At 41.4% G+C, this 26,002-nt stretch overlaps 1 protein-coding gene across 1 annotated transcript; it reads left to right on the forward strand.

The window, feature by feature from the left end:
• Nucleotides 1–379: 379 nt before the first annotated feature.
• Nucleotides 380–26,002, forward strand: LOC135549992 (carcinoembryonic antigen-related cell adhesion molecule 1-like). Its single transcript, XM_064980412.1, has 9 exons — nucleotides 380–522; nucleotides 795–1,133; nucleotides 6,108–6,392; nucleotides 7,032–7,298; nucleotides 8,956–9,234; nucleotides 9,494–9,748; nucleotides 9,962–10,082; nucleotides 22,622–22,662; nucleotides 23,424–26,002. The coding sequence occupies exons 1-8, from the start codon at nucleotides 474–476 to the stop codon at nucleotides 22,638–22,640; spliced, it is 1,614 nt and encodes a 537-aa protein (XP_064836484.1). The 5' UTR covers nucleotides 380–473; the 3' UTR covers nucleotides 22,641–22,662; nucleotides 23,424–26,002.

The raw sequence follows: 26,002 nt of genomic DNA on the forward strand, positions 1-26,002 counted from the left end.
GACTTACCTGCAACGCTTTTTAGGGTATGTGGTGAATATCTTTTGAAATAATACATGTATTTTTTGTCTTTGTTAGCCACGATGGAAAGCTATAGTAATTCCTATTTTTCAAGCAATACATTGTATTTAGATTGACTTAATGTTTGAATTGCTAAACTTACAGTAATAGTAGCCTCTATGAGCGTATGAGATGACTTGGCAGAAATTGTTCGGCTATTTGACATATTTTGGGCATTCAACTAGACATTATAATTTATTTGATTTGTTCATTCTTAGTGGTAAAAATAGTTTGTAGTACGTCAAAGTAGAGTGTGGTATGTAAAGGGTATAAATCCATTCAAAGAGGCGGGTTTTCTGATGTCGACACCTTTACTGGGTGTGTACCCGTAAGGAAGTGAGTACTCATTCAGTTCGTAAAAGCGACAGGTAGCCCGCATTATTCTCTGTCGCAAGAAGGGTTCCAGACATCTGGGATGGATTTGTTTAATTTGAGGTCGCTTGTCATTTTGCTGTCAGCTGTTGGTAAGATGAATGAATATATTCATTATTGTTAGGCCTACATTTAATAGTGAATACAAAATACTTTGAGATGTGTTGGCTGGGTTTGTTTTTGGTTGGCGCATCAGGAGGTGCATTGCCGTTGTTCTAGTATAATGCCTTTTTCAGACCAATAATAGGCAAACCTTATTTATAACTGTTCGCTAGTCCATTGCGAATAGCTTGCTCCTGTCTTGATGTCTATCACACACTTGTATGTTGAAGTGAACACCTGCATTCAAACCGGTTTCTCTCAGGATGCTGCAACGGGCAGAGCGTACTGCCAGCCGGGCCCTTGGAGGGAGTACGGGGAAAGAACGTCACGTTCAAAACCATTATCATCCCCACAGATGTTGGCAACTTTATCACAGTATCTTGGAATTTCAACGGTGGTAGTGGACTTGTACCTGTTGTCACTTCTGCGCCCAAAGGAGAGACAGTTGGCGCTGGTTACGCAGGAAGAGTATCACTGAATTCATCCACCGGCGTATTAAATCTGGCATTCTTGACGGCAAAGGATGGCGGAGACTATGCAGTGACTATGGTCACTGGTGCTGCAGTACAGCGCACAGGTGCAACGTTGCTCAGAGTTCTAGGTGAGTACAGAAAGTCATTGATTGCAAGCATGCGTAAAACGTTCATTGAATGCGTAAAATACTCGAAGTAGCCTACGCATTTTGGCATTTGTTTGCCAAAATCAACTTTATTGTTATTTACAACCAACTGTTTTCGTCTATTCTATTTATTCCCAAGTAGGCCCTACCTGGATGATAGGTATGCCCCTCCCCACAAATACATTTTGATGTGTAATTGCCTAAAAAATATTTAAACGAGTACCAAAAAAAATGGTTCATGTCAAAAGGCAAAAACTATCAAAGTGAGAAATAACCTGAAAAGATGCTTAAGACTCAAGGTTTTATATCCATCTCAAGGGCGTGGCCCTTTAGCTTGGAAAAGAGGGTTGTTCTTAACCACGACGTTGCGTCTACCACAAACCCCCGAGGTGGCTTATTGCTATTATAAACTGGTTACCAATGTGATTAGAGCAGTAAAAATACATGTTTTGTCATACCCATCGTAGATGGTCTGACTTTTTTTATTTTTTATTTTACCTTTATTTAACTAGGCAAGTCAGTTAATTAAGAACAAATTCTTATTTTCAATGACAGCCTAGGAACAGTGGGTTAACTGCCTTGTTCATGGGCAGAACGACAGATTTTTACCTTCGATCTTGCAACCCTTCTGCTGACATACCACGGCTGTCAGCCATTCAGCATTCAGAGCTCATTTTTAGTAATTTAGCAAACGCACTTATCCAGAGCAACTTACAGGAGAAATTCGAGTTAAGTGCTTTGCTCAAGGGCACATCAAATTATGTTTCACCCTAGTCAGCTCGGGCATTCAAACCAGCAACCTTTCAGTTATTGGCCCAACACTCTTAACCACTAGACTACCTGCTACAGAGCTAGGAAACAGTGTGTGCGTGTGTGTGTGTGTGTGTGTGTGTATGTGTGTGTGTGTGTAGTGTCACAAGACATTTCCTGGATTGATGCTTATGCCAGGATCACAAATCAGTTTTGCCATATCTCAGCTAGACACATAGCTTATGTGATGCAATTTCCCTTTACAGTGCATTCGGAAAGTATTCAGACCCCTCAACTTTTTCCGCATTTTGTTACGTTACAGCTTTATTCTAAAATAGATTTAATAAAAAAATGTCCTAGTCAATCTACACACAATATCCCATAATGACAAAGCAAAAACAGGTTTAAAAAAACAGAAATACCATCTTTACATAAGTATTCAGATCCTCTGCTATGAGACTCGAAATTGAGCTCAGGTGCATCCTGTTTCCATTGATCATCCTTGAGATGTTTCTAAAACTTGATTGTAGTCCACCCGTGGTCATTTCAAATGCTTGGACATGATTTGGAAAGGCACACACCTGTCTATATAAGGTTCCACAGTTGACAGTACATGTCAGAGCAAAATCTAAAGCCATGATGTTGAAGGAATTGTGCACAGAGCTCCGAGATAGGATTGTGTCGAGGCACGTATCTGGGGAAGGGTACCAAAAAATGTCTGCAGCATTGAAGGTCCTCAAGAACATAGTGGACTCCATCATTCTTAAATGGAAAAAGTTTGGAACCACCGAGACTCTTCCTTGAGCTGGCCACCCAGCCAAATTGAGCTATCGGGGGGAGAAGAGCCTAGGTCAGGGAGGTGACCAAGAATCCGATTGTCACTCTGACAGAGCTCCAGAGTTCTTCTGTGGAGATGCGAAAACCTTCCAGAAGGACAACCAGCACTCCACCAATCAGGCCTTTATGGTAGAGTGGCTAGAAACAAGATTCTCTGGTCTGATGAAACCAAGATTTGGCCTAAATGCCAAGCGTCACATCTGGAGGAAACCTGGCACCATCCCTACGGTGAAGCGTGGTGGTGGTGGTAGCATCATGCTGTGGGATGTTTTTAGCAGCAGGGACTGGGAGAATATTCAGGATTGAGGGAAAGATGAACGTGGGAAAGTCCTTAATGAAAACCTGCTCCAGAGCGCTCTGGACCTCAGACTAGGTTCACCTTCCAACAGGTCAATGACCCTAAACACACAGTCAAGACAACGCAGGAGTGGATTCTGGACAAGTCTCTGAATGTCCTTGAGTTGCCTGGCCAAAGCCTGGACTTGAACCCAATCAAACATCTCTGGAGAGACCTGAAAATAGCCATGCAGCGACGCTCCCCATCCAACATGACAGAGCTTGAGAGGAACTGCAGAGAAGAATGGGAGAAACTCCCCAAATACAGGTGTGCCAAGCTTGTAGCGTCATACCTAAGAAGACTCAGCTGTAATCGCTGCCAAAGGTTCTTCAACAAAGTACTGAGTAAAGGGTCTGAATACTTACGTAAATGTGATATTTCAGTTCATGTTTTTAAATCTGCAAACATTTCTAAAAAACTGTTTTTGCTTTGTCATTATGGGATATTGTCTGTAGATTGATGAGGGAATCTACAGACAATATCCCATAATGACATTTTAGAATAAGGCTGTAACGTAACAAAATGTGGGAAAAGTCAAGTGGTCTGAATACTTTCTGAATGCACTGTATGTCAAATTAAATGGGCAATGAGTATATTTTTGGATAAAGTAATGATATGTAGCATAGGATTCTTGAAGAAAACAACTTTACACTACTTACACTACTTGCGCTGTTCTGTGAAGGGAGTAGTACACAGAGATCTTCAGTTTCTTGGCAATTTCTCACATGGAATAGCCTTCATTTCTCAGAACAAGAATAGACTGACGAGATTCAGAAGAAACGTCTTTGTTTTTGGACATTTTAAGCCTGTAATTGAACCCACAAATGCTGATGCTCCAGATACTCAACTAGTCTAAAGAAGGACAGTTTTATTGTTTCTTTAATCAGAACAACAATTTTCAGCTATGCTAGCATAATTGCAAAAGGGTTTTCTAATGATCAATTAGTATTTTAAAATGAGAAAATTGGATTAGCTAACACATCGTGCTGTTGGAACACAGGAGTGATGGTTTCTAAAAATGGGCCTCTGTATGCCTCTGTAGATATTCCATTAGAAATCAGCTGTTTCCAGCTACAATAGTCATTTACAACATTAACAATGTCTACACTGTATTTCTGATCAATTTGATGTTATTTTAATGGACAAAAATATGTGCTTTTCTTTCAAAAACAAGGACATTTCTAAGTGACCCCAAACCTTTGAACGGTAGTGTAGTTTAACCATCGTTCCCCATCAGAATCGAAAATATATGCTTGTTGTACTACAATGTTTGTAAACAAAGTAAGTGTCAAACACCATATAGGCGCAGAACATTGCTGACATTTTCATTTTGATATCATGGATGGTCAGTCCTTGCATCCATAGCTCTGTCTGTGAATTTGAGAGTGGTTACATTTCTCCAGCCCCAATCCCTCAGATTCTTACCAAAACAGAACACGCTTATTGTTATTGATATCTGTTTTTTTAGTTTTTTTTTTACGTTGCATAAAAGTACAGAGCTTCGTAATGGTATAGCATAAACTACAGTCGAAGAAAGCTATTGGAAAGTTATGCTGCTTTAAAAGTTGATAATCTGGTATTCCCAGTATTGAGGAAAAGCCTTTCAAAGTTTTCAGTTATTCGAGAGCTGTTCTTTGTTCACACCCATTCAGCATTGTTCACACCCTCTTAAGCCTGAGCCTCACCGTTATCTTTAAAGCTGCACTATTTCCTGGTTGCAAAAACCTCTTAATAGTTCACCTAATTTCAGTTTATGTGACAAAACAAGCATGGTTAGTGTTTAGTAGAGAATCATTGTACCATATAAACCATTGCGAAATATATTTTACATTAGCAAAAATATAGCATTTTCAGCTGTTTGAAGCTGGTGTACAAAACTGAATATAAAATATGCAAAAACTAAACTTAACCGGAAGAGAGCTAGCTCACATAGAATAGATCTACTGCTTTGTAGGCTTGCTTTCAATGAGAATGACAGATCTATAACTCACATTTCTATGTGAATTTGGTCAGATCTCCAAAAAAAAGTTACATATTACAGCATTACGAATTCACAAAGGGACAGTTGTCCGTCTACAGGCGGTTGGCTGACAACGTCACAAAAATGATGGTGTGATTCTGAACGGTCAGAGAGCTAGCAACAATGACAAGCTGCTGCCATGTGGGGAATCGTAGGTGTCTCATTTCAGATAGTTTTATCTCGTTCTTGATACCATGTCTTGTTTTGAGTTTAAAAAAAAACACTTGTTGGTTCGATTGCAGCCTGTGACATGGCAGACCAGAAGTCATCCCTCTCCATGTCCAGCCCCTCTATTATTTCAACCAATCACGGCTAGTGGGAAAATTCATGTCTTTTTTTCATGCCTTACCATCTAGGCTCGTAATCTAACATCGTTATTAGTATACTGGTTTGTTATGAAGGCATATGAAAGTTCACATGTTCAAGAAGGCATTTCTGCCCTAAAAAAAATGCATTTCGATGTAAAACCATTTTTTTAAACTTTGAAATGCCTCTCCTGTAAAGTAGTAATGTCCTTCATTCTCCCCCGTTCACGTGCTGCGCCACATACTCAAAGCTTTGAAGGATGGCAATGATGAGTCAGAACTAGAGAAAATGGCTTTCAGGTTATTGCAAAGTGTAAAACCCCTAAAAGGCTATATACTATTTTATTAGGTCAGATTGAAATGACCCCTGTGTATTTTGGGTCAGTAAAATGCAGTTTGGTCTATGACATCACAACCATTGAGTGAGTCGTCGTCTGGTTCACAACATATTCAGAAATTATTTGCTGACAACCTGTTATTTACTATTCAGGAGTTTAATGCTTTCGCTCCCTCCCCCTCGTCTTCTACTACCAAATGGCGTTGCTTAGCCTTAGAGTACAGCTTCATTAACCGCCACTCTCCCCTCCCTCTGCCTCAAAACGCAAGTACCGACTTAACAGCTACCCTGACGCCCCTTGACCTGTTTGTCCATCACGTCACCTCATCCTCCCATTCACCTTTCTCTACCTCCGGCCTCCCCTCTTCAGAACCGGTCTCCACCGTGACCATCACGTCCAACCTGAACGAAGCGGTCGAGTTCAACAGCACTGTGGTCTTGACCTGTTCGGCCAAAGGCTCCTTCCTCACGTACAAGTGGCTCAACGGCACCACCCCGCTGGTCACCGACGGGAAGCATGTGACCTTGAGTGCAAACTCCACAGTGCTGACCGTGGCTGGAGTGTTCAGGAAGGATCTGGTCGGACCCATCTACTGCACGGCCTTCAACAATCTAGAGAGTGATAACAGTGCCCCCTTCAACCTCACTGTCACCTGTAAGTACATATGTTCTTATAGCCTGGTCTGACATTTGTTTGTGCTGTCTCGTCATTGTTATAAAGACGGCACAAACGGATCTGGGACCAGGCTAATATTCTTATCCATTGATTCCACTCACGTCTCTGCCAGGCTATCTGAAGGGTTCAGGAAGAGTTTAGTCTAGAGTCTTAGGAGTCTTTGTGTGACTTGTTACACTCTGGGTGGGCGTTTCTACACCCGAACCCCCTCTTCTGTTTACACCATCCCTGTGGACTGACGGTTATGCTGAAATCACACCAACATTCCGAGCTCTTGTTTTATCAACACTTAGATATGATATTGAGCAGTAGATCAATTCTTTTGTGTGCTGGATTTAGAATAAGTCAAGCCAGACGTTTTCTATATTGTAACAGTGAGCAGCAGGCGGATCTAAATCAGCCATCCAGATCAGCCCATTACAATGCGGGCGACAGGAAAGTGCAGTTCAGATAAGATCTACATTTCGTCATAGCCCCTCTGAATGGAGCACCTGGGAGGGGATCGACCTCTCGCGGCATGTTTTTGTTAAGATTTTATGAGCTGCTACATTGTGGTTTGCAGCCTTAGGCCTCCATTAACAACAGCCCGAACGTAACTATTTTCCAATATATTTGCAGATGGGCCAGAAAACATCGCCATGACAGTCACCCCCGCCGCTGAGGTCCAAAAGAAGGGTTCCAACATGACATTGACCTGCTCAGCCCAGTCCAGCCCTGCGGCTGTGCTTCAGTGGATCCACAATGGAGTCCCGCTCAATGTGGTGGGCCCTAAGCTGGTACTGGACAACGTTGCCGTGGCACAGAGTGGAAACTACTCCTGCATGGCCAGCAACGCCAAAACCTTGCGATACCTGGAATCCACAACAGCCAAGTTCACTGTAGTAGGTGAGTAGGAAGTGGAACCACAAGAGCCAATGAGAAATCAAGGTTTTAGACATGGATAGGAAGGGTGCTTTAGTGAATACAAAGGGGGACCATGGACAGTATACTGTTAGAGACCTAGAGAGGCTAATTTTGCTCTAGTGGAAAGTAAAGTAGTGAAACTGGTTGTTGCGTTCAGTTGAGCTGCAGTATTCTACAGAGGTTCTTGTCAGTAACATGTTTCTCAGATGTTACTCTTTGCATTTTATGAGACGGATGTGTTCTCGTTGAACTGTTATACTAATTACAAGGAAGTTGTTAAAACCCTTTCTACATTTTAATGTTTGTTACAGCCACTTTTAACACAGTTTCTTTAGAATTTGCCGTTAGTCCTCCAACCCTGTCTCAGAGAGATTGTATCATCCTTTTTAAGGTGATGCCATGAGCAGACAGACTGAAACCTGTTTCCTGGCTTGGTCGCCCTGAAGGCATAACACCAAACACTATGATTTTGAAGCATGCCGTACAAGTTTCAAACACAGTGACCTCGTATCATGGCAACTTTGTACGTTCCCTCATAGTTTTTTAAAGCTAGTGAAATATGTGCTGCATGTACTGAAACTGTTTACAACGGGAGACAGACAGTCTACCATTTTGTGAGTGACTAAAAGCTGCCTGGTTGGGGGATGGTCTTTCAAAATGCCTTGAGTCCTTGAGTCGGGTGTTGTTTTCTAGAAGGAAGAGAGATTGGGGGATGGGGAATGGGGGGGGGGATGGGGAGAGGGGGGGTGATTGTTGGCCATTTAGCAGTCCTTTCAGTTATTCTATGAATGTTCCCATGTACTTGTTAAAAAGTAGTGAATAAGTCCAATTATTCTATCATGAATCATAGAGTTACACATTTTACTTTTAATGGCTGACTAAAGCTGAGGAAATAGGAATTTTCCTCTGAACATGTTTGCCATCAAGCCTGACTCGACACTTATTGACCAAAGTATTGGTTAGGCAGTTGTGAGTCACCATTGAGGGCCATGAACTTTGTGTTTAAAAAATATTATCTTGGCATTAGTTTTCCAACACTCATTAGTCTGGAAAGGAGAGATCGAGATAAACAAGACAGTGGTTTCACATGTTGTCCAAAACAAAAAGGCAAGGTTGGCTTTAGTTCCACTTATCTATTCTATTCATTATCTATTCATGTAGGTAATTTGGTTTTGCTTTGTTGACAAGTTTTTGGTACATCAGCCCATTCAAAAACTCATTGTAAAATAATAACATTTTATTTGATGTCACATTTTACGGAAACATGGCCTGAAATAAGCTGAACAGTGATATAGTAGCTACCCATTGGCCACAAACGTCAATTCAACGTATATTCCACGTTAGTTCAACGTCATTTCATTGAAATGATGTGGAAACAACGTTGATTCAACCAGTGTGTGCCCAGTGGTTAGTTAGATGTAATGTCATTAAGGTATAATGAAAGTACAATGTTTTTATTTATTTAGTAGACATCATCCAATCCATTCAACTGAAATCTAATGAACAGTTCATCAAGCTGTTTACGTTGTAAATACTTTAGTACTCTGAAATCTGGTAGTTGTAAGTGAAACCAGCTGTCTTTCAGAGTTATCATCTGGTCTGTGTAAACCTTAACTCAATTTGTCCTCTGTGTTTGTAGAGGCCATATCCGGCGCTAAGATCACAGGCCCCAATGGAACGCTTGTTGCAGGTAACAGCACGGCCAACCTGAGCTGCCAGGCAACCACCGGCACCGCCGACGCCCGAGTGTGGCTGAAGAATGGCGTGGCACTGTCTCCTAGCAACAGGGTCATTGTCTCTGCAGACAAGAGCTCGATCACGATCAAGCCAGTGCAGAAGGAGGACAGTGGGGAGTACCAGTGCAAGCTGACCAATGCTGTGAGCACAGACTCTGCCAGCCTCAAGATAGTGATCAGTTGTGAGTATAAGGGCTTTCTGACCTCTTCACTGACCCTTAACCCTTAACACCAATCGCAACCCTGGCCATCAAAGTTAAACAAAGTTAACGTTATATTCTACTGTTACTTTGTTCATAAATGTTACAGTATCCAAAAAGAAAGGCTTTGTATTTCACCTAAATCCATGATAAATTGTCTGTATGCTATTATTTAGGTCAGAATGGCCAAATCCAGGGGAATTTCAAGCATAAAGCTAAAATTCTCCTTTCCATATCACAGTTGGTCCTGAGACTGTGTCCGTGAAGGGGGTAAATTCCGTAAAAGTGACAGAGCCTGTCATGCTGAAGTGTGCCGCGGTCTCTCTCCCTGCTGCCACCTACACCTGGAAGTTCAATGGGACGCTGACCGGCGTGATGACAGCCGAGTACGGCATCGATGCCGCTGCGGCCACGAACAGTGGAATTTACACCTGTGAAGCCAGCAACGCCGTCACCGGGCTGAGCACCTCCGTTGCCCACAAGCTGTCCGTCAAAGGTTTGATTGTGGAGGCTGTAGTAATATACTCAACCATTTAGCACCATGGCTCTTAGGATGTCTTCTCACCCTAACTGTTATAAGGATATTCTACTTACAAATCATGTAGCACTGTCCACGTTTATCTCGTATGAAGCCGTTGCAGTACTTTGAGATGTTCTGATGATGATGATGATGATGATGATAAATGGCTCTGTTCTTGGGATTCTGCAGAGGAGGGAACATTGGATGATGGTCTGACTGGTGGGCAGATCGCTGGGATCGTCATCGGCGTGCTTATCGCCCTGCTGCTCATCATCGTAGGAGTCCGCTACATGAGACGGAAAAAAACACCGTGAGTACCCTTGGTTCTACTTTTGATCCAGGCTATTCCATAGAAGCCAGTACGGCTCTGTTGGCAGACACAGCTGCTGTGTGTATTGATACACAATCTGTCATCGTCTCTAAATACCCTTCCTGTGAATCTACAGTCCTCGCTTAAACTTCTCTCATTCTTTGGCCTCCTAGAACTTGTGCGCCTGATTGTTACAAAGTACAGTATCTTCACTCTGTTCGTAGCATCCAAACTCTCTGCACTCCCAAGCCCTGTTTCAGCAAACTCTTTTTTCATATGCGTCCACACAGATAAAGGTACTGATTTTATTGGACAGAGCAAAGAGAGATAAGGCAGACACGGGCTGACACGCCTCGCAACATTCCAGCGTTTGGCAACTGAAATCATTTTTTTTTTTTTTAAGACTTTCGGGTCATGGGCGTTCCGAACAAACCAGAAAACGAGACCACAGGTGTCCTTGCTCAAAACCCTTTTTTTGTCATTGGATCTCCAGCTTGTTGGAGTACATGTTCACGTTCTCATTCCTCACCCCTTCCTCACTAATAAAAGTGTTGTCAGCAGAGCAGTAGTGCTGAGCAATTTGCGTTTTTTGTGATCAGTTCGGTTTCTGCTCAATTATTAAAAAATAATCCCGGTTTTCAATGATTTTTTAAAACATTAAATGCATTATGTGAGTTGAATGCTGTAACAACACAGAATTCAACTATGAATAAAAGTCCCATGATGCCCATTACTGCTTATCACTTATTAACCAACATTTATCACTTTTATAAAATATTTCACTTGTTGTGTATATTACATTTGTTTTATTTAATTACTTTATTATTTAATTCCAAGTCGTCATCTGATTTCTATAGAGCTGCTGCCTATGCCGTCTGACAAAATCACTATATTAGTCAAATCAAATCAAAATCAAATCAAATTGTATTGGTCACATACACATGATTGGCAGATGTTATTGTGGGTGTAGCGAAATGCTTGTGCTTCTAGCTCCGACAGTGCAGTAATATATAACAAGTAATATCTAACAAATTACACAACACACACCCAATACACACAAATCTTAGTAGGAATTAATTAAGACTATATACATATGGATGAGCGACATCAGAGTGGAACGGACTAAGATACAGTAGAATAGTATAGAATACAGTTGAAGTCGGAAGTTTACATACACCATAGCCAAATACATTTAAACTCAGTTTTTCACAATCCCTGACATTTAATCCTAGTAAAAAATTCCCTGTTTTAGGTCAGTTAGGATCACCACTTTATTTTAAGAATGTGAAATGTCAGAATAATAGTAGAGAGAATTATTTATTTCAGCTTTTATTTATTTCATCACATTCCCAGTGGGTCAGAAGTTTACATTCACTCAATTAGTATTTGGTAGCATTGCCTTTAAATTGTTTAACTTGGGTCAAACGTCTCATGTAGCCTTCCACAAGTTTCCCACAATAAGTTGGGTGAATTTTGTCCCATTCCTCCTGACAGAGCTGGTGTAACTGAGTCAGGTTTATAGGCCTCCTTGCTCGCACACACTTTTTCAGTTCTGCCCACAAATGTTCTATAGGATTGAGGTCAGTGCTTTGTGATGGCCACTCCAATACCTTGACTTTGTTGTGCTTAAGCCATTTTCCCACAACTTTGGAGTATGCTTGGGGTCATTGTCCATTTGGAAGACCCATTTGCGACCAAGATTTAACTTCCTGACTGATGTCTTGAGGTGTTGCTTCAATATATCCACATAATTTTTCCACCTCATGATGCCATCTATTTTGTGAAGTGCACCAGTCCCTCCTGCAGCAAAGCACCCACACAACATGTTGCTGCCACCCCTGTGATTCATGGATGGGATGGTGTTCTTCGGCTTGCAAGCCTCCTCCAAACCGTAGTCTGGCTTTTTTATGGCGGTTTTGGAGCAGTGGCTTCTTCCTTGCTGAGTGTCCTTTCAGGTTATGTCGATATAGGACTCGTTTTACTGTGGATATAGATAATTTTGTACCTGTTTCCTCCAGCATCTTTACATGGTCGATTGCTGTTGTTCTGAGATTGATTTGCACTTTTCGCTACAAAGTACGTTCATCTCCAGGAGACAGAACGCGTCTCCTTCCTGAGCAGTGTGACGGCTGCGTGGTCCAATGGTGTTTATACTTACATACTATTCATTGTACAGATGAACGTGGTACCTTCAGGCGTTTGGAAATTGCTTCCAAGGATGAACCAGACTTGTGGAGGTCTACATTTTTTTTACGAGGTCTTTGCTGATTTCTTTTGATTTTCTCAAAGAGGCACTGAGTTTGAAGGTAGTCCTTGAAATACATCCTCAGGTACACCTCCAATTGACTCAAATGATGTCAAATAGCCTATCAGAAGCTTCTAAAGCCATGACATAATTTTCTGGAATTTTCCATGCTGTTCAAAGGCACGGTCAACTTAGTATATGTAAACGTCTGAGCCACTGGAATTGTGATACAGGGAATTATAAGTGAAATAATATGTCTGTAAACAATTGTTGGGAAAAAATACTTGTCATGCACAAAGTAGATGTCCTAACCGACTTGCCAAAACTATAGTTTGTTAACAAGAAATGTGTGGAGTGGTTGAAAAACAAGTTTTAATGACTCCAAACTAAGTGTATGTAAACTTCCGACTTCAACTGTACATATGAGATGAGTAATGCAAGAAATGTAAACATTAAGTGACTAAAATACCGTAGAATAGTATAGAATACAGTGCCTATAGGCAGCAGCCTCTAATGTGCTAGTGATGGCTATTTAACAGTCTGATGGCCTTGAGATGGAAGCTGTTTTTCAGTCTCTCGGTCCCAGCTTTGATGCACCTGTACTGACCTCACCTTCTGGATGATAGCGGGGTGAACAGGCAGTAGCTCGGGCAGTTGTTGTCCTTGATTTATCTTTTTGTTCTTCCTGTGACTTATTTCCTTCTTCAAAGTAAATAAGGCATACTTTTATGACTGCTGAAGAGAAACTATCGATCACTTAGATCATGTGTTTTCAGGTACCTCGCTAACCAACTGCTTTCTATCCCTCTCGATCGTGCGTGCATTCTTCTCTCCTCTCCGTGTCTGCCTGACAGAAACATACAGGCGCGCAGTGGATTATGGCCATTGTAGTTAATTACCACATTTGCTGCCCTAAACTCTGTCGAATTTTGTCTTGTTGGAAACTACAACTCCTTACTACACCGCACAGTTTGGGCTTGATCTGATTGATCTCTAGAGAAACTATGCAATGTGCGCATTGAGCGCACAGAAAAAACCCAGAAGAAGATGGAACCCAAATAATTTAACCTTGAACATCAATAGACAAGAACAGCTCAAGGACAGAACTACCTACATTTAAAAAAAAGGCACACATAGCCTACATATCAATGCATACATATAAACTATCTAGGTCAAATAGGGGAGAGGTGTTGCTTTATCTGTTTTTTGAAACCAGGTTTGCAGTTTATTTGAGCAATATGAGATGGAAGGAAGTACCATGCAATAAGGGCTCTATATAATAGTGTACACTTTCTTGAATTTGTTCTGGATTTGGGGACTGTGAAAAGACCCCTGGTTGGATAAGTGTGTGTGTGTCAGAGCTGTGTGTAAGTTGACTATGCAAACAATTAGGGATTTTCAACGCATTCATGTATTGAAGTGATGCAGTGAGTCTCTCCTTAACTCTTAGCCAAGAGAGACTGGCATGCATAGTATTTATATCAGCCCTCTGATTACAATTAAGAGCAAAAAATGCCGCTGTTCTGGGCCAGCTGTAGCTTAACTAGGTCTTTCCTTGCAGCACTGGACCACACATCTGGACAATAATCAAGATTAGACAAAACTAGAGCCTGCAAAACTTTCTTTTTGGAGTGTGGTGCCAACAAATCAGAGCATCTCTTTAATACGGCCAGTCCTCTCCCCATATTTACAAACATTGAATGTTTTGACCATGACAGTTTTCAATCTAAGGTAACGCCAAGTAGTTTAGTCTCCTCAACTTGTTCAACAGCCACACCATTCATTACCAGATTCAGGTGAGGTCTAGAACTTATGGAATGATTTGTACCAAATACAATGCTCTTAGTTTTAGAGATGTTCAGGACCAGTTTATTTCTGGCCACCCATTCCAAAACAGACTGCAACTCTTTGTTAAATGTTTCAGTGACTTCATTAGCTGTGGTTGCTGATGCATATATGGTTGAATCATCAGCATACAGTACACGTGCTTTGTTTAATGCCAGTGGCAGGTCATTGGTTAAAAAAATAGAGGACATAGAGAGCTGCCCTGCGGTACACCACACTTTGCCTCTGAGTTCTATTAGATACTGTAGCTCTGAATCCACGATATGGCAGAAGTTGAAAAGCCATAACATATACGTTTTATGGTCAATGGTCAATAATAGGGTTATGGTCAATAATATCAAAGGCTGCACTGAAATCTAACAGTGCAGCTCCCACAATCTTCTTATTATCAATTTCTTTCAATCAATCATCAGTCATTTGTGTCAGTGCAGTACATGTTGAGTGCCCTTCTCTATCAGCATGCTGAAAGTCTGTTAACTTATAGAGAAATATCATTGTATTTGGTCAAACACCATTTTTTCCAACAGTTTGCTAACAGCTGGCAGCAAGCTTTTAGGTCTGCCGTTAGAACCAGTAAAGGCCACTTTACTACTCTTGGGTAGTGGAATTACTTTGTCTTCCCTCCAGGCCTGAGGACAAAGACTTTCCTCCAGGCTCAGATAAAACATTTGACAGATAGGAGTCGCTATAGAGTCAGCTACCATCCTCAGTAGCTTTCCATCTAAATTGTCAAGGCCAGGAGGTTTGTCGTTATTGATCGATAACATACATTTTTCCACCTCTTCCACGCTAACTTTACAAAATTCAAACTTGACAATGATTTTCTTTCATTATTTGTTTTTTTATGCATGAATACAATTGCTCGCTGTTCGTTGTTGGCATTTTCTGCCTAAGTTTGCCCACTTTGCCAATGAAATAATAATTAAAATAATTGCCAACATCAAATGGTTTTGTGATGTATAAGCCAAGATGAAAGATGAAGTTGAATTTGTCCTTTTAAAAAAAAAAATCTTCTTTCTTTTTTTACCCCGTTTTCTCCCTAATTTCGTGGTATCCAATTGGTAGTTACAGTCTTGTCTCATTGCTGCAACTCCCGTACGGACAAGGGAGAGGTAAAGAGCGATAGCAGTGCGTCCTCCGAAACACAACCCAACCAAGCCACACTGCTTCTTGACACAATGTCCACTTAACCCGGAAGCCAGTCCCTCCAATGTGTCGGAGGAAATACCATGCACCTGGCGACCGTGTCAGCGTGCACTGCGCCTGGCCCACCACAGGAGTCGCTAGTGCATGATGGGACAAGGACATCCCTGCCGGCCAAACCCTCCCCTAACCCGGACAACGCTGGGCCATTTGTGTGCCGTCCCATGGGTCTCCCGGGCGTGGCCGGCTGCGACAAAAGCCTGGACTCTAACCCTTAGACAACTGCGCCACTCGGGAGGCCGAATTTGTCTTTCTGCCCATAATTTAATTTACTCAAGTTTTATTCCATCATTCTTTATGATATTTATGATATCATTCTTTATGATATTGGCTTCATGATACAATTTATTCTTCTTTTTGTTGGGTTTAGTCACATAATTTCTCAATTTGCAGTAAGTAAGCCAATCAGATGTGCAGCCAGACTTATTAGCCACTCCTTTTGCCCCATCTCTTTTGTCCATACAGTTTTGCAATTCCTCATCAATCCATGGATCCTTAACAGTTCTAACAGTCAGTTTCTTAACAGGTGCATGTTTATCAATAATTGGAAGAAGCAATTTCATAAATCCATCAAGTGCAGCGTCTGGATGCTCCTCATTAACCTCTCTGGGATATGTGGGACGGTAGCATCCCACCTTACCAACAGCCAGTGAAAGTGCAGGGCACCAAATTCAAAACAACAAAAATCACATAAATAAAATTCCTCAAGCATACAAGTATTTTATACCATTTTAAAGATAAAATTCTCGTTAATCCAGCCACAGTGTCTGATTTCAAAAAGGCGTTACAGCGAAAGCACCACAAACAATTATGTTAGGTCACCAACAAGCCACAGAAAAACACAGCCATTTTACCAGCCAAAGAGGAGTCACAAAAAGCACAAATAGAGTTAAAATTAATCACTAACCTTTGATGTTCATCAGATGACACTCATAGTACTTCATGTTACACAATACATGTATGTTTTGTTCGCTAAAGTGCATATTTATATTAAAAAATTCTCATTTTACATTGGCGCATTACGTTCAGTAGTTCTAAAACATGCGGTCATTGTGCAGAGTCACATCAATTTACAGAAATACTCATTATAAATGTTGATGAAAATGCAAGTGTTATACATGGAATTAGAGATATACTTCTCCTTACTGCAACCACTGTGTCAGATTTCAAAAAAACATTACGGAAAAAGCAAACCATGCAATAATCTGAGTACAGCGTTCAGACAACAAAGCAGCCAAAAAGTTATCCGCCATATTGTGTAGTCATCATTAGTCAGAAAGAAATAGCATTATAAACATTCACTTACCTTTGAGGATCTTCATCAGAATGCACTCCCAGGAATCCCAGTTCTACAATAAATGTTTGATTTGTTCGACAAAGTTCATAATTTATATCCAAATAGCTTCTTTTGTTAGGGCGTTTGGTAAACAAATCCAAACGCGCGTTCAGGTCCAGCCGAACGTCGGACCAAAAGTTCAAAAAGTTATATTACAGGTCGTAGAAACTTGTCAAACTAAATATAGAATCAATCTTTAGGATGTTTTTATCATAAATCTTCAATAATATTCCAACCGGAGAATTCCATTGTCTGTAGAAAAGCAATGGAACGAGATCTAACTCTCTCGTGACCGCGTGTCACTAGCCTGTGGTACAATCCCCTCTCATTCCCTCCCCCTTCATAGTAGAAGCCTGAAACAAAGTTCTAAAGACTTTTGACATCTAGCGGAAGCCTTAGGAAGTGCAATATGACCCCATTTACACCGTATATTGGAATGGCAAAGAGTTGAAAAACTACAAACCTCAGATTTCCCACTTCCGGGTTGGATTTTTCTCAGGTTTTCGCCTGCCATATGAGTTCTGTTATACTCACAGACATCATTCAAACATTTTTAGGAACTTCAGAGTGTTTTCTATCCAATACTACTAATAATATGCATATATTAGCATCTGGTGGCAGGCAGTTTACTCTGGGCACCTTATTAATCCAAGCTACTCAATACTGCCCCCCTGTCACCAAGAAGTTAATAACCTGAACCAGATTACGGGCACTGGTTACAGTAAGGAGCTTCCTCTTGAGCAGACAGCTTGATGAAAACCAGTCAATATTCATGTCCCCAAGAAAGTAGACCTCTCTGTTTACATCACATACACTATCAAGCATTTCACATACATTATTTAGATACTGACTGTTAGCACTTGGTGGCCTATAGCAACACACCAAAAGAAAAAGGCTTTAGATGTGCCAAGTGAATCTGCAACCACAACACTTCAATAACACTTGACATAAGATCTTCTCTTAGCATTACAGGGATATGGCTCTGAATATATATATATATATACAGCAACACCTCCCCCATAAGCATTTCTGTCTCTTCTATAGATGTTATATCCTTGTTATGCTACTGATGTATCATCAAATGAATTATCTATGTGAGTTTCAGAAATGGCTAATATATGAATGTTATCTGATGTTAGCAAGTTATTGATATAATTAACCTTATTTCTAAGGCTAAATATATTAATATGGACTATTTTCAGCCCTTTCCTGTGTAGCTTATCAGAGATAGACATTATACTGAAAAGAGCAAACAAAGCAAGACAAAAAATATACATTCAGCAGTCCATTAATCAGTAGGTGTGTGTGTACTGCGGAGTTGAAGCTACAAACACATAGGCTTGGCTCTCTCATCCCTTCCAGGCTTCTGGAAGGAAGGGTGGACAATGAGCCTGTCATAACGGATCTAAGAAATGTCCTCACGTTCTCTGGCAGCTTTCATGGCTGGGATCAGTTCTTTCCACTTCTGGCGCACAGCTTCAGGATAGTCCTCATTGAGGAAGATCTACGTTACTCTCAAGTTCTTGGCTCTTTCCAGAACAGCTTCCTTGTCCTTGAACCTCAGGAACTTGACCACTATTAGCCTGGCCTATCACCTGGGCCGGTGGTAGGTTTTCCAGTCCTGTGGGCACGCTCCACCTCAATATTCCTGTGGTCCATCCTCAATTTGTCAGAGATCATTTCCCTCACTTTGTCCTCAGACTCTGTCCAGGTCTCATGTGGAAATTCTGCAATTCCGTCCACAACCATGTTGTTCCGCCTTGATTGTCCCTCGAGATAGTCTGATTTATTTGTCATTGTTGTCATGAATTCACATAGAGAACTGATGTCCTCTCTCAGTGACTTACAGATTGTTGTCATCTTGCCGTTCTCCTGTTTCAACTCATCGCGCTGACCCGGGGAGAACTGCAAAATGTTCTTCAGGTCCTGGACCTCTCTGATCAGGTCGTCCATTCTTTTATTAGTAGAATCCACAAGTATTTGGACAAAACACTTGAAGCTATTTTGTTGTTGTTGTAATAACTGCTTGTAGGTCTTTTTTTGTTAGTTTTAAAGAACCTTCACATGTGATAGAGAGACACCGCTGTCCTCAACGGTACTCCTGCCGGCTTTGGTCTTTGTCATGGTAGCTAGCAACGTAGGTTACGTTGTTACTCCTCGCAGTTCCAGACAGGGCAGGACATAGGGAAGATGAAAACAACACAGAGGGGATCTAGACAGCCACAAAACCGCGTTGCGGGCTGCGTTCAAGAGAACCCACTAGCTAGCAGCTAGACTAGCAGCGACGCCAACTAGCTCCTCAGACCCGTCCTTGGTTGATAAGGTCACTGGAAAGAGAAAAGCAGTCCCAGCAACTGATGCCAACTGCGTCGCGGGACTCAAACTAAGAAGCTAGCTACCAAGAACTTTCCAATACACTTTCAAACACACTTTTCAAACAAACAAAACCGAGCTCTTCCTCGTTCCACATTCAACAGGAAGTGACGCTATGTTAAAACAAGGAAAAGGGAAATAAAGTTACATGGATTTCTGATGCAAATGTGAACCCAACCACCTTCATCCAGACAGGAAGATGAGCCCCCAGATAACCAACCAGCATGACACACATTTCTTCCTACCAGAGAACTAACAAGCTGACAGCCAGTGAACAAGGGGAATGCAGTATGTTGTTGAAAGCAGATACCTGGTTGGTCAGGTTTAGACCGCCCTGTGTGCACAACTGGGTTCACACACAGCTGCACACTTGTTTAATTGGGAGAGGGCCTGGCGGGTGCAAAGGCAGATACTGTTTCCTGATTAGTGTGATAAGTGGCTGCACAGCAGGCCAGGCCCCTTTGTAAGATGGGGATTAGCGATTACAGGTGCTGACATTGTAGGTTTCTGATGAAGGTCACTCTTTATAGTGAGCAGATTTTTTTCCCACCGGGTTGAGCCTATAAATGTCTGTCTCAGGTATACACTGAATCTGTTTAACCATGTTCTGATATACGTTACTGGACACTTTTACAGAGTATCCAAGTGATTTAAGCAACTAAGATATGATTCTGTTGATATTGGCTAGATCAATACCATGACGACATGTATACAGGAGATAAGTGTTCGAAAGATCTGTGTGTGTTTATCCTGGATCTTTCTACTCATTCTGCCTGGCCTTGTCAGCCTGGATCAACGCTGTGGGTTTCAGTATTTTGAAAACACAGTCGGACCACATTCCAACACTCTCTCTAGCCTCACACTCCGGAGAGGAAGATTCCATCTCAACAGCGGAGTCCGCCACTTTTCGCTCCTCTCTGAATCCTCTTAAGATAGCAAGCTATCTGGGCGTGGTGCCCCTGAGCAGTGGAAAGGACCCTTCCAGCCGAGCTTAAGCCTCTCTCCTAATTTCTGACGGACTGGAGAGGTGGACATAGGGTCAGTGGAACAATGATTAGATATGGGGAAGATATGCTCTTCTTTAACGTTCCACAATTGGAAATGGTTCTTTCCAGGATAGTCACTGGGGGATAAGGGAGAAGCTGAGTTGAGAGTATGATTGGAATGTCACCGTCGTGTCTGCACAGGTCTCTCTCTCTCTCTCTCTCTCTCTCTCTCTCTCTCTGTCCATCTCCCTCTTCTTCTCGCCTCATCTGTCTTTTGCTGTCTGTCACTCTTTCTAACATTCTTACTCTACAAACCTCTCCTCCACTTGCTTTCCTCTTTAAGTCACAGTGGCAGGTCAAAGAGGACAGTTCCCTCCATGCAGTTTGTCCTGAGGGTCATTCCACACGGACATAATCCTATTTCTGTGAAGACATGCCGTAATTCAGCCATAGTACTGGTACACGGGCACTTCTGCAGGATCAAAGTGAGGACAGCCAAGTACCCGTAGTTGATATTGTAGTTAATGAGTCGTCCTCTTCCTGTGTTGTCGCCTAATGCTCTTATCAATGGCGTACAACTAGGCTAAATGATCAGATGCTTTCTGAGATGAGATCCCAGCATTAAAAAGGTTACAAGATCTACCAACACTGCTCGTGTTCGTCAGGGAATTAGGGTCTGTTTATTAACCCTTTACACACGTGGGAATTGGCGTATATGGATAGACGTAAATAGAAATGTTTCTTACAGAAGGAATATGAAAAACATAACCATGGTATCCATTGAAAGGAAACCATTTGGAGATTATGGGGAAATGATTCAACTATAGGCGAGGACAAAACAGTTAATTAAACATAAGATTGAATCCAAAGATTACACTGTTGATTTTATGTGCATTTTACATTAACTCTACTTTTCGCCGCATTTGTTGTTATCGAAATCTAAAAATACTCTGGATATATTCAGTAACATGATAAGAATATTAATGGGGGAAAATGTGGTGTAGGTGCAACATAAGACAAAAAAAAGAAGACAATTGTTTGAGGTCTAACTGGTGTCTCCAAGTGGCTACACACCTCTCCAAAGTGTGCACAGTTCCTAAGCAATGTCAATGCACTTTTATGCCTCAAAGAAGAGTCTTTAACTATACTGCCCTGCCAAGCTAAATAGCAGTAACTGCTCATAGGGTGATACTGAGAAAAATTACTTCAAAGTTGTTTTATTGTCCAGCCAAATGAATTGTAGGCAGATCATTGGAGGTGTTGTTATTTGTCTTACTATGAGGTTATTTTTTTTATTAATATTGGACCCGGACCTCTGGCATGACCTTTGACCCTAGACGGCTTGGTACACCCACTGCAATATGTTTCCATTACAATTTTTTTTTTCACAAGCTTGTGTTAACATATTTATTTGTATTTATTTTGAGGCTGTCAGTGTCATATTGTTTGATACTTGTGTCAGCAAAGAACAATAAATAATACCAAGATAAACCGTAGACAATGCAGCAAAAAAGCTTAGTGAAACCAAGGTAAAAGGCAGTAACTGATGTGGGTGATGGCAGTTTGTGCCTTTTTTCCAGTTACTGCAAACACGAACCCCCATTTTCTCCATAACGCAACACAATGGAGGCAGGATATGATATTTGTCTACATGATAAAGCATATATTTAATGTATAACAAATGTAAATAACTCATTTTTGACCAAATGTGCAGTAACTGCTCTTTTGCTTGGTATGGCAGTATAAGGTGCTATTTTGAACTCTCCTAGCTGTACTGTTGAGGAACCGGAGCAAGCAGACTTGTAGTTGTTTTGTTTGGAACACTGCCCCGCATCCCCACCATCACACAATTACTGTTGGTGTTTACACATTCCAAAAACAGTCCATTATAAAATCGCAATCTGGTCAGGTAGGCATCATTTGAAATCGTGCTCTATTGCCCCCATGGTTACAAAATACGATGTTGTAGCGTTAGGCTTTCACAAGGCAATTCAGAGAAGCAGATCGTAAGGTTGGTAGGCATAGAAAAGAGCCACGAGGGCATTCGGATGCGTGTTCCCCGCCAAATTTCTTCACAACACAACAAACAGGCCCATTCTGTTCAGAACAGCCAGCGTATGATGCCATGTCATCTTGTAACTGTACATTTTAAGCATTGTGATCATAAACGTTGACAATTAAGAAAGGCCTCCCGAGTGGCGCAGCGGTCTACGGCACTGAATCGCAGTTATTGTACAGCCACTGCATTCCTATTTAGGTGCGTATCAGTGTCAATATCTGCCATTTTCAACCCGTATATGGGTTAAAAGTGTAAAAGAGCTACCTATGGGCATTCCATCAAAGAAACGAAGAGACACAATTCCTTTGAAATGATAGCTGCCTGTCTATATTTGTCACTGTCATGTGGGTATATGACCTAAAATCAAGTCATTCAGGATGCCAAAGCAAAGTTATCATCCCCACAACAGTGAGGTGTCTTGTTTCCTCATCCCTTCAACGCGAGGTCATCGTTCCACTAATCACCACTATTTTCTTTCACGTTCTGTTTCAGGATCGAGTCGCCGTACTAGAAGAGATCCCCGAGGAAAGCTGGTAAGTTGCTCTGTGAGAACTCCATACTATACTCAAGTTGTTTGCGTTCCCTTGTCAGGCGACGCAAGCTAGCATTGTCCTCTGTTGTAAACAGCAGTTATCAAGGCTGTCTCCAGAGCCTGGGACAAACATATCCTTGTTGATGACATTCTTATTGCATTTTTATTTTTTTTGTTTTTTAATTTTACTAGGCAAGTCAGTTAAGAACAAATTCTTATTTTCAATGACGGCCTAGGAACAGAGGGTTAACTGCCTGTTCAGGGGCAGAACGACAGATTTGTACCTTGTCAGCTTGGGGATTCGGTTACTAGTCCAACGCTCTAACCACTAGGCTACCCTGCCGCATTGCGTCTGAAGTTATAGCTGCCATTCTATGGTGCCACTCCCTATCACACAAGTCTGACCTGAAAGGCCTCTGCCTTTCAGATAAGAATGTTTACTTTACACATACTGTAGGGAGTGGGCACCAAGTCCGATTCTGGCATAGCTACCGAAAATCTGTGTGCTTCTTTCGTCTGAATGAACAAGAAAGGCAAAGATCCTCATTTGGGCTATTAGCATTTTGGGAGTTGAAGTAGAACAAAAGCCAGTAGATACTGTATAGCCTGACTATTGCCAATGTTCACCTGAGAGTGAAAGACTTTCAGATGAGGGATGATGGGAGAAAAAAAAGTAATTTAACTTCAGATGTTGTTCTTTTTTACTGCAGTGTTCTTATTGATAAACTATAAGTCATGTGACTCCTTTCTTCTTGCTCACAGGAGCTATCAGCCCAAAGAATCAGCCAATTATTCCCCTCAAGATCCATCGCTGCAGTCTGGAAGACCAATCAGGTGGAAACCTCCCCCAAGTCGGTCCAGCAATACAAACGTTTCCTCACAAAGCCCACATAACCACAGGGGTCACAACATCCCTCCCTAGGAGCTGGTCATCTCCTTTGAAAATGGTGGTGTGTCTGGGACTATGGGTCCTTGTGCTTGGATTGGACCGGAAAGCTCCAACGCATCTATCCCATCTAACATCTGTCTGTATGGACTTATAGTCCTTCACACACCTTCCCTCCTCTCCATCCAGCCCATTGGCTAAGGTTAACAGCTTCTAACCACTCCCTGGGATGCTGACCTCCTTCGCAAAACAGAGGAATGTCATCGCTTACATCAATTTCTCCACATATTCCTTAGGAAATGAAATGCATAGACTTGAGCGATGGTGGTGCCCTGTCCGTAACGAATGATCCTTTCAGCTTTGCGAAACTGAAGGAGGATTTAGTGGGGGCAATATAATGTAGAAGATTGTAAGGCTGAGTCACTTGGTCACTCCTCACTGATCACAACATCAAGGCGAATGGGCAAATATCGTCTGAAACTTTCAAACAACTGACGGACACAGGTTCATAAATCTGACGTTACCACCTCTGCTTGATCCCAAGGGTAGCTTTTAAAAAAAAAAAAAAAAAAAAAAAAAAAAAATCTGCAAGAAAGATCTGCAAGATCTGCTCGTAAGAGCTTCATGTCAAAACAGCAACGACAAGATCCAACACGCAGCAAACGTTAGGGGGAGAAAGAAAAGGTAAGAAAGTTTTTGTGGGCAAAGACATTCTTTGGTTTTGGAGGGAAAATGTGTGTGAGTCAGGGCTGTGCTAATGAGTTTCGTTATTTGTTGTATCCCACTTTTCAAATGGATCCATCGTTGAAATTGGAATATTGTTTGTATTATTTTGGCATTTGTAGTATAATACAAAAAAAATACAAAAAGTATGTTTTTAGGACCATAAATGAACAACTGCCATTTTATGTTAACTGTAACACAACCCATTTTACCTACTTCTTAGCTTTGTGAAAAATGACATCCTTGTTTTTAGTCACTAGTATTTATTTTTTTGAAACCTTAGTTGAATTGATTGAGCTGACGGTGTGTGTTTTTTTTATCCAATAAATGATAATGAGTAGTTTGACAGCACACACAGTTGTGTGTGACGCCCAGTCACACACTTTCAGTTAGAACACACAGTACTGTGGGTTGAGTTCATTATCTGTTGAATGGCATGGGTTGAATGGCATGAACAGCGTTTTTGTCTAGTTGGTTTAATTCTTGAAGATGACCAGGGAGAAATCGACAACTTTACCTGAACATTTTCTTTTTTACTGTTAAAAGGCATAGACCAGCTCAAACGACAAAATTGCACATCAATAAACTGCTCCCTTTGTAAATATGATTTACTTCATGTAAATGTGAACTGTAATGAACATTGTATTTTTTAGGCTTAACACTCTGTCATCTATTTGGGGTTTCTTGTTCAATCTTAATTTGAATATTTCAAAATGTCATACATTTTCTCAGGTTGTTTACAATAATGCGTATTATTCTTTAACGACTGAACTGCCTATATTCATGAATCATTTTCTCTTTGTATAGACACACCTCTGAGATGTTTGTTTTAGTTTATTTATTCTTCTGTTGCTACTGCTATTTGCTTTTGTTACAGTCTGGTTTATTTTCAAAATGAGCTTTACTTCCTGTGTCTAGCTAGCCAACCCCAGTCTCTGTATTCCCCCCTCTCGCTCTGCTCTCGCTCTCGCGCTCTCTCTCTCTCTCTCTCGCTCTCTCTCGCTCTCTCTCTCTCTCTCGCTCCCTCTCTCCTATTTGTTCCTGGGATTTGGAATGACACAACATAAAGGCGGACCAACGGTTCATTTTTTAAATCCTCTTTACTGGTGAGATAACCAAGAGGATTTCTGTCTCGCTGCAGTTGGTGTGTGTATGCAATGGTGTTCTCCTCTCCTGCCCCACCAGTCTCCCTGTTTCTTCACAGGTATACCTCAGAAAGAAAGAAAGAAAGAAATAATTTAAAGACCTGCTTTAACAACACAGAGACAAGGAATCCCTGTGGTGGGCAGGTTGTGTGCTCAGGGTGGGAAACCGACACCCCGAGCACAGGGGTGGGTTAATTAAAGCATCCATATTTTATCCGAACCACATTTACATTTGAACTGGATTTGAAACCACCCATTTACATTTGAACTGGATTTGATCCTCTTGTAAACACATTCATATAGGAGTGTGTGAATTGTAAACACATTCACACACTCATATAAAAATGAGGTCTACTGTTGAGTGCAGTTAGAATGGGAATATGAATGTGCAGATGAACAAACACTACAAGGTGCAGGAGGTGCTTGGTAGTGACCAGGCTATCAAGTTCATTTTCCTTGAGTCAACAATGGCTTTTTTTTTTTACTGTTGGTCTGGTTGGGTGTTAAAACAATGGGACAATTGTGTAACACTGTACTTGAATGTAAAAGAAAACTCAATAAAAGGTCCGTGTACAAAAATCCCTTGA

Source organism: Oncorhynchus masou, chromosome 12 (genome assembly GCF_036934945.1).
Source record: "Oncorhynchus masou masou isolate Uvic2021 chromosome 12, UVic_Omas_1.1, whole genome shotgun sequence".
Lineage (NCBI taxonomy): Eukaryota > Metazoa > Chordata > Actinopteri > Salmoniformes > Salmonidae > Oncorhynchus > Oncorhynchus masou.

Coding starts and splice junctions, on each gene's coding strand:
- LOC135549992 (XM_064980412.1), top strand. CDS start 474: ATGGATTTGTTTAATTTGAGGTCGCTTGTCATTTTGCTGTCAGCTGTT. Junction 1,134..6,107: donor AACGTTGCTCAGAGTTCTAG/GTGAGTACAGAA, acceptor TCCCCTCTTCAG/AACCGGTCTCCACCGTGACC. Junction 7,299..8,955: donor AGCCAAGTTCACTGTAGTAG/GTGAGTAGGAAG, acceptor CTGTGTTTGTAG/AGGCCATATCCGGCGCTAAG.